Genomic DNA, 10,000 nt, shown 5'->3' on the forward strand with positions numbered 1-10,000 from the left:
CCCCCCTTCCACCTCCTCCCCATTTCCTCCCTTATTTCCCAAATAAATTCCATCACTCTTGTAGAAAGAAATACTAAAAAGAAGAAGAAGAAAAAAACAATAACACAAACATAAATAAGCATTTCAACTTCCAGTGCATTCCGACATCAGCGAAAATGTCCTGAAACACCGACTGAAACATCTGAACCACGTGAAACACCGACTGAAACATCTGAACCGCGTGAAAAAACAACTGAAACTTCTTAAACACGTGAAACACCGACTGAAACATCTCAACCACGTGAAACACCGACTGGAACATCTCAACCACGTGAAACACCGACTGGAACATCTCAACCACGTGAAACACCGACTAACACATCATTACCACGTGAAACACCGACTGAAACACCTTAATCACGTGAAACACCGACTGAAACATCTCAACCACGTGAAACACCGACTGAAACACCTTAATCACGTGAAACACCGACTAACACATCATTACCACGTGAAACACCGACCGAAACATCTCAACCACGTGAAACACCGACTGAAACATCTCAACCACGTGAAACACCGACTGGAACATCTCAACCACGTGAAACACCGACTGAAACACCTTAAGCACGTGAAACACCGACTGAAACATCTGAACCACGTGAAACACCGACTGAAACATCTCAACCACGTGAAACACCGACTGAAACATCTGAAGCACGTGAAACACCGACCGAAACACCTTAATCACGTGAAACACCGACTGAAACATCATTACCACGTGAAACACCGACCGAAACATCTCAACCACGCTGAAACACCGACTGAAACACCTGAACCACGTGAACCACCGATTGAAACATCTCAACCACGTGAAACACCGACTGAAACATCTCAACCACGTGAAACACCGACTGAAACATCTCAACCACGTGAAACACCGACTGAAACATCTCAACCACGTGAAACACCGACTGAAACATCTGAAGCACGTGAAACACCGACTGAAACATCTGAACCGCGTGAAAAAACAACTGAAACATCTTAAACACGTGAAACACCGACTGGAACATCTCAACGACGTGAAACACCGACTGAAACATCTCATCCACGTGAAACACCGACTGAAACATCTCAACCACGTGAAACACCGACTGAAACATCTCATCCACGTGAAACACCGACTGGAACATCTCAACGACGTGAAACACCGACTGGAACATCTCATCCACGTGAAACACCGACTGAAACATCTCATCCACGTGAAACACCGACTGAAACATCTCAACCACGTGAAACACCGACTGAAACATCTCATCCACGTGAAACACCGACTGGAACATCTCAACGACGTGAAACACCGACTGAAACATCTCATCCACGTGAAACACCGACTGAAACATCTCAACCACGTGAAACACCGACTGAAACATCTCATCCACGTGAAACACCGACTGAAACATCTCATCCACGTGAAACACCGACTGGAACACCTCAACCACGTGAAACACCGACTGAAACATCTGAACCACGTGAAACACCGACTGAAACACCTTAAGCACGTGAAACACCGACTGAAACATCTCAACCACGTGAAACACCGGCTGGAACATCTCAACCACGTGAAACACCGACTGGAACATCTCAACCACGTGAAACACCGACTGAAACATCTCAACCACGTGAAACACCGACTGGAACATCTCAACCACGTGAAACACCGACTGAAACATCTCAACCACGTGAAACACCGACTGAAACATCTCATCCACGTGAAACACCGACTGGAACATCTCAACGACGTGAAACACCGACTGGAACACCTCAACCACGTGAAACACCGACTGAAACATCTGAACCACGTGAAACACCGACTGAAACACCTTAAGCACGTGAAACACCGACTGAAACATCTCAACCACGTGAAACACCGACCGAAACATCTGAACCACGTGAACCACCGACTGAAACACCTTAATCACGTGAAACACCGACTGGAACACCTCAACCACGTGAAACACCGACTGAAACATCTTAATGGATTCTGCTCATCCAGTGGAAACCAAAAGATTAGTTGAAACTAGCCATTTGCTTCCTCACGTGATCAAAATTCAGAAAATAACTGCATTCCTTTACCGATGTCGTGAGAGAAAAAATAAAAATAATGATTTTCTTTTTTCTTTTTTATTTCTTTTTTTATTTTTTTATTTTTTATTTTATTTTATTTTTTTATTTTATTTTTTATTTTATTTAGAAATAAGTATTTTTTTTTTATTTCCTCTTTTTATTTGGGGGGTGGGGGGCGGGCGGGTGGGGGAAGGGGTGCTTTTATCCGAATTCCCTCTTATCCGAATTCGCTCTTGATCTAGAAGACGGAATTACACACGACAAAGGGGAATGTAATGTAAATGTAATGTAAAAAATAGAAAAAAAAATTGTAATGGAACAATATAAAAGGGAATGGAGATGAACATACCAGATAAAAGAAGAAGAAAAAAAAAGGAGACGTAAAACAACGGATTGGATATATAGAAATAAAAATAACAATAAAAAGAACAACAAAAACGAGAGAAAGACCCCCTCCCCCCCCCCCCCCAAAAAAAAAATCCCAAAAAAGAAATAAAATTAAACGAAAAAGAACCCCTCACCCCCCTCCCATCTACCCCAACCCTCCCTCTCCACCCCCCCTCACCCCTCCACACCACCTCAAAAAAAAAAGCAAGAGAGAGACAAAGAACAAAAGACAAGAAATATTTCCTCCTCCCCCGGACAAGAAAGGCACAAGGAGCCCGCAATCAGCAATAGAATCGTTTTGTCGGAAAGAGAGAATTCTGGCAGTCGCAGGTACCGAGTGGTTGCTGCAAATAAAAATTCCTCTTGTTTAATTAGAGCTTCTCTCAAACGGGAAGGGAAGGCCACTGTAATTACGTTTCGGCGCTCAGTTCGTCTCGCCTCTTTCGCTTATGCTCTCTCTCGTTTTTTTTTTCGTTTTTCGTTTGTCTTCTTTTCGCTCTACTATTCCTCCGTTCGTCTCGCCTCTTTCGCTTATGCTCTCTCTCGTTTTTCTTTTTTTTTTTCGTTTTTCGTTTGTCTTCTTTTCGCTCTTCTCTTCCTCCGTTCGTTTCGTTTCTTGCGTTTAGGCTTTCTCGTTTGTTTTTTTTTTCTTTCTTTTCGCTCTTCTCTTCCTCCTTTCGCCCCGCCTCTTTCGCTTATGCTCTCTCTCGTTTTTCTTTCTTTTTTTCGTTTGTCTTTTTTTCGATCTCCTCTTCCTCCGTTTGTCTCGCCTCTTTCGCTTATGCTCTTTCTCGTTTCTTTTTTTTTTTTTTTCGTTTGTCTTCTTTTGGCTCTTCTCTTCCTCCGTTCGTTTCGTCTTTTTCGTTTAGGCTGTTTCTCGTTTTTTTTTCGTTTGTCTTCTTTTCGCTCTTCTCTTCCTCCTTTCGTTTCGTTTCTTGCGTTTAGGCTGTTTCTCGTTTTTTTTTCTTCTTTTCGCTCTTCTCTTCCTCCGTTCGCTTCGCCTCTTTCGCTTATGCTCTTTCTCGTTTCCTTTTTTTTCTTCTTCTTCTTCTTCTCTCTCTTCTCTTCCTCCGTTCGTTTCGTCTCTTTCGGTTATGCTCTTTCTCGTTTTTTAAAAATCTTCTTTTATCTCTTCTCTACCTTCGTTTGTCTCTTCTCTTTCGCTTATGCTCTTTCTCGGTTTTTTTATTACTATCTTCTTTTATCTCTTCTCTTCCTTCGTTCGTCTCTTCTCTTTCGTCTCGTCTTATGCTCTTTCTCGTTTTTTTTCGTTTGTCTTCTTTTCTCTCTTCTCTTTCTCCGTTCGTCTCCCATCTTTCACTTAAGCTCTTTCTCTTTTTTTCGTTTATCTTCTTTTCTCTCTTCTCTTCTGCCTCTTCGTCTTTTTTTTTTCTCTGTTCTCTTCCTCCGTTCGTCTTACTTTTTCGCTTATGCTCTTTCTCTATTGTTTCGTTTATCTTCTTTTCTCTATTCTCTTCTGCCTCTTCTCTCTTTTCACTTTTCTTTTCTCCCTTTGTGTATTGCCTCGTTTCTCTCTTCTCTTCTGCCTCTTCGTTTCTCTTCTTTTCGCTGTTCTCTTCCTCCTTTCGTCTCTTCTCTCTCGTTTAGGCTCTTTCTCCTTTTTTTCGTTTATCTTCTTTTCGCTATTCTCTTCATCCTTTGTGGTTCGTTTTTTTTTCTCTCTTCTGCCTCTTTGATCTTTTCTCTTCCTCCTCTTCGTCTCTCCTCTTTTCTTATTTTTCTTCCTTCTCTTTGTCTCTCATTTATCTTCTTCCTTTGTGTTTCGCCTTTTTTTGTCTTTCCTCTTCTGCTTCTTCGTCTATTCTCTCGTCTATTCTCTCTCTCCTTTGTGTCTCGAATCTTTTCTCTTCTATCTTCCTCCTCTTTGCCTCTCTTTCTCTTTTCTTTTTCTCCTCTTTGTCTCTCCTTTCTCTTTTCTTTCTTTCTCCTCTTTCTCTCTAAATTTTTCTTCTTTGTGTATCGCGTTTTTCCTCTCTCTTCGTCTATTTTTGTCTTTTCTCTTCTGCTTCTTCGTCTCTTCTCTCGTCTATTCTCTTCCTTCTTTATGTCTCGCCTCTTTTCTTTTATTCCCCTTTGTCTCTCTTTTCTCTTCTCCCTTTGTGTCTCGTATCTGTTCTCTTCCCCCTCTTCGTCTCTCTTTTCTCTTCTCTCTTCTCTGCTGCCTCTTCGTCTCTCTCTTTTTCTCCTATTTTATTCCTCCTTTCGTCTCGCTTCTTTCGTCTGTGCTCTTCCTCCTTTTTTAATCTCTCACCTTTACGCTATTCTCTTTTCCTTTTTTGTCTCGCGTCTTTTCTCATTTCTCTCCTTCCTTTGTGTTTCCTATCTTCCTTCTTTTTCGTCTCTCTTCGTTTCTCTATTCTTTTATTCCTTCTCGTTTCTCTCCTTTCCTCTGTTCTTCATTTCCTTTGTGTCTCTTTTTTTCGGTCCCTTTGTCTTTCTTTCTTTTGATATTCTCTTGTTCCTTTGCGTCTTGCATTTTTCCCTTTTCTCTTCTGCCTCTTCCTCTCTTCTCTTCTCTAATATCTTCTTCCTTTTCGTCTATCTTCTTTCCTCTGTTCTCTATCTTAGATGCTTCTCTTCTTTATCTCTTCTCTGATATCTTCTTCCTTTTCTTCTTTCCTCTGTTCTCTATCTCCTCTGCGTCTCTTCTTTTTTACTTTTCTCTTCCGTCTCTTCATCTCTCTTCTTTCGTTGTTCTTTGGTTCGTTTTTGTCTTGCTATTTTCTCTTTTCTTTTCTTCTTTTTCTATTCGCATTTTTTTTTTTTTTTTCCTCTGCGTCTTTTCTTTTGTTTATTCTCTTCCTTCTTTTCCTTTCTACTCTTTTCTGTTCCCTCTTCCTCTTCTTCGTCTCTCTTCTTTTCTCTTCCTCCTTTATATCTCGCGTCTTTTCTCTTTTCTATTCTGCCTCTTCGTTTCTTCTCTCTTCTTTTCCCTATTCTCCTCCTCCGTTCGTCTGTTCTTTCTTCTTTCCTCTCTCTTTATCCTCTACATCTCTCATTTTCGCTATATCCTCTTTCTCTTCCTTCTATCCCCCTCCTCCTCTACATCTCTTTCCTCTATTCCTTTCCTACGTTTTGTCTCTCCTCCTTCCTTTATTCTCCTCCTCTTCATCTACCCTCTTCATTTTATTCTCCTCCTCCCCTTCATCTTCCCCCTTCCTTTTATTCTCTTCCTCGTCTTCGTCTCTCTTTCTTTTCCGCATCTCTCGTCTCTCTTTTCTTTCGTCACGTCCGCAAGCTGTCGCTTTTTTCTGGTAGTTTTTCTTCAATTTTTCTCTCCTTCCTTTTCTCTTCTCGTTATCGATTGATCTTTTTCTCTTTCCTTCTCTTCCTTCTTCATTTTATCCTCCTTTTCCCCCTTTCTTATTTAAACCCTTCCTTCTTTCTGCTACTCTTCTTTTTCTCTTGTTTCCTCCTACTCCTCTTCCTCTCCCTCCTCTTCTGCTCTCATTTTTCTTTCTTTTTCTTCTCCATCCTTTCTATTTCGGTTTCTGTCTCCTTGCACCATCTTCTTCCCACTCGCTTTTCCTCCTTCTTCTTCTTCCTCCCTCTCCCCTCCCACCTTTTTATCTTTTCTCCTCCTCCTCCTCTTCCTCCTCGTTCTCCTCCTCCTCCACCTCCACCTCCTCCTCCTCCTACCTCCTCCTCCTCCTCCCTCCTGCCCCCACCTCCTCCTCCTCCTCCTACCCCTCCCCTCCTCCTCCTACCCCTCCCCCTCCTCCTCCTCCCTCCTCTTCCTCCCCCTTCTCCCCTCTCCTCCTCCTACTCCCCCTCCTCCTCGTACCCCCTCCTCCTCCCCCTCCTCCTCCCTCCTCCTCCTCCCTCCTCCCTCCCCCCCCCCCTCTCCTCAAAATTCCCTGCCTACCAAGCCATTGCTACAGCACCGAGTTTAAAGGGATGTTTTTATTAGACAAGAACTGAGCCTAAAACACAAATAGATACCTTTGCCGGAGAGCTTGCAACAGCCTCGAGAAGTCTTAACTGTGTTTCTTTACTCTTTGTTTCTCTTGCGCCACCTTCTTCCATCTCTTCTTGGATTGAGGTTTTTCTTTTTTCTTCTTCTTCTTCTTCTGTTTCTGTTTTCGGGTTTTCGGGTTTTCGATCTTTTTTGTTTTGTTTTGTTTTGTTTTGTTCTTTTGCGTGTGTGTGGGTGTGTATTCTGTCTATCTGTCTGTCTGTCTTTCTGTCTCTCTCTTTCTCTTTCTTAATAACACAATATTCTCTCTCTCTCTCTCTCTCTCTCTCTCTCTCTCTCTCTCTCTCTCTCTCTCTAATAATCTCTCTCTCTCTCTCTCTCTCTCTCTCTCTCTCTCTCTCTCTTCCTCCCTCCCTCCCTCCCTCCCTCCCTCTCTCTCCCTCTCTCCCTCTCTCTCTCTTTCTCTCCAATTAGAAAGAAAAAATCAAGAAAAGCTGATAAAAAAAGAAATAGGAGAAAGGAAAATAAAGAGAAGAAACAGAGCCAAGGAGACACATCAGATATTCACAGACTTTTCATCAATAACATTAGTTTACTCTCCAATGGACGATGACATGGTTTCCGAAAGCTCACGAAAACAGTAGTGTTGGCAGAATGGGAGTTTGAGTTGTTTTGTATCGTTTGAACTCTAATAATTAGCTGAATATGTTCATATTGATGATAATAATAATAGTACTAATAATAATAATGATAATGATAATAATGATAATGATAGTAACAATAATAATAATAATGATAATAATGATAATAATAATAATGATAATATTAATAATGATAATAATAATACTGATGATAATGGTAATGATAATAATAATGATTATAATAATAATGATAATGAAAACGATAATATCAAAACGAAATATAACTAATATTGATGATGATGATAACAATATTTATAATGACATGAATAATGATGATGATAGTAATGAAAGTGACATTGTCACTACTAACAATAACAGTAATAATAACAACAACGATAAAATAGGAATTATTGTGATGATAACAATAATAGTAGCATTATAATAAAGATACTACTATTACTATTACTACTACTACTATTGCTATTAATACTTATGAAAATGATAAAAATGGCAGTAATATGGATAATAACAAGGATAACAACAAAAGCAATAATATAATGATAAATATAATAACTATGATATAATAATAATAGTAACGGTAACAATAACAAAGCTAACAAAATTGATGATAATTATACTCATGATGATAATGATAATGCTTATAGTAATAACAGTAATGATAATAATGATAATGATAATAAGTATGACAATAATAATAGTTATGATATCATTAATGATAGTAATGATAATGATAATAATGATGATAATAAAAGTATTAATTAAAATGAAAATGATAATAATAATAAGAAATGATTATAATAATTATAAAGAAATTTTCTATAGTGATATTAGCAGTTATGATAATATTGATAATAATGATAATAGAGATTATAATACTACTACTAATAATAATGATAGTAATAATAGTAACTAATATAAATAATAACAACAATGCTAGTAACAATGTTATGATAACAATAATGTCAATGCCAATACTACCTACATGAAAACGAATAGCCACAGAATATAATCTTGAACAAAAGTATGATTAAAAAGCAAAGAAGAGAGAGAGAGAGAGAGAGAGAGAGAGAGAGAGAGAGAGAAATCATAATATGAGCAATAATTTCCATTGCACCTATCCACCATACTTTTTTTTTCTCTCTCCATACTGCTCCGGCGTTATCACATCCTCCTCCTCCTTCTCCTCCTCCTCCTCCTCTTCTTCCTCCTCCTCCTCCTCCTCTTCCTCCTCCTCCTCCTCCTCCTCCTTCTCCTCCTCTTCCTCCTGCTCCTCCTCCTCTTTCTCCTTCTCCTCCTCCTCCTCCTCTTCCTCTTCCTCTTCCTCCTCCTCCTCCTCCTCCTCCTCTTCCTCTTCCTCTTCCTCCTCCTCCTCCTCTTCCTCCTCCTCCTCCGAGCCAAGACCATACGTGTAGCCGCAGGGCATTGAATCCCGGGTCCTAAGAAGCCGCAGCATCTTGGCAGGCTCCGGGAGATGCCGCCTATACAAAGCGAAGCGTGGTAGTTGATGTCGCTTTATGGATCCATCACAGTTGGCTGAGATACGAGATCGGGTCGACTTTGGGAGAGATGGATGGATGGCGAATGGAGGGAACGGGCGGGTGGGTGCCGTGGGGAAGTGGAGATGGGGAATGTGTGTGGATGTATTGATAGGGTTCGTGGACAGCAGAAGTTGTTATGCAAACAGACGAACACACACATACACACACACACACACACACACACACGCACACACACACACACACACACACACACACACACACACACACACACACACACATACACACACACACACACACACACAAACACACACGCACTCACGCACACATATACTATACATATATATGGACACACTAACATATTAGTTGTAATTATTATGATAAGAATGACACTCAAGATGATAATGATAAACACAATGATACAATTGATGATAGTAATAATAAAGATAATGATGATAATAAATAATAATGATGATAATGATGATATTCATTATGATACTGATAATGATTAAACCAACAGTGATAACAATATTATCATAAGTAATCATAATAATCATTATAGTAAAAATAATAATGATAATGATATAAACAAGAATGACGATGATACTTAAAAAGAAATAACAATAAAAACAGCACCAACAACATCAATAAAACCAAACCAATTTCAACAACAACGACAATATTTGGCAGTAATGAAAATAATAGCAATTAGATAATAAAAACATACTTAGCATCTAACACGTTTTTTCTTTTCACAAATATACGATTCATAATTACATTTTTTTCTGTTCGAAATTAAGCACCATTTCAGACATGATTTCCGCTGTTCTTCCAAGGAGGTGAGAGAATAAAAGATAATCTTGGTGGTACGAGAGATGAAAAGAAATGAAATATGACAATTTCCTATTGGACTTTTTTTTTTTTTTTTTTTTTTTTTTTTTTTTAAGGAAACAGCAAAAGGTATGTGTGTATGCAGAGTATGTGTCCATGAGTGTGCATTTGTTTACACACACACACATATATATGAAATATATTTATACCTACATGTGTGTGTGATGTTCATATTCACTAAGAGAGAAAAATGCTTACGAAAATTATTTTTAGACATTTTCTTTTGCTTCCTGTTTCACTGAAAATGAAATTTAACCCCTACCTTCTTTTCTCTCTTTCCCTCACCTTCTCTCTCTCTCTATCTCTCTCTTTCTCTCTTTCTCTCTTTCTCTTTCTCTCTCTCTCACTCTCTCACTCTCTCTCTCTCTCTCTCTCTCTCTCTCTCTCTGTCTCAACCTTCTCTCTCTCTCTCTCTCTCTCTAACTCTCTCTCTCTCTTTCTCTTACTCTTTCTCTGACTCTCTCTCTCTCTCTATCTCTATCTCTCTCTCTAACTCTCTCTCTGTCTCTCTCTCTTTCTCT

At 39.5% G+C, this 10,000-nt stretch overlaps 1 protein-coding gene across 1 annotated transcript; it reads right to left on the minus strand.

Annotated features, from left to right (window-relative positions):
* Nucleotides 1–782: 782 nt before the first annotated feature.
* LOC138864817 (uncharacterized) lies at nt 783–2,012 on the minus strand. The gene has a single exon (XM_070133422.1). The coding sequence runs from the start codon at nt 2,010–2,012 to the stop codon at nt 783–785; it is 1,230 nt and encodes a 409-aa protein (XP_069989523.1).
* Nucleotides 2,013–10,000: the final 7,988 nt, after the last annotated feature.

Source organism: Penaeus vannamei, chromosome 18 (assembly GCF_042767895.1).
Source record: "Penaeus vannamei isolate JL-2024 chromosome 18, ASM4276789v1, whole genome shotgun sequence".
NCBI lineage: Eukaryota > Metazoa > Arthropoda > Malacostraca > Decapoda > Penaeidae > Penaeus > Penaeus vannamei.

Excerpts from the sequence above, each read along its gene's own strand:
- LOC138864817 (XM_070133422.1), bottom strand. The coding sequence starts at position 2,012 with ATGTTTCAGTCGGTGTTTCACGTGGTTGAGGTGTTCCAGTCGGTGTTT.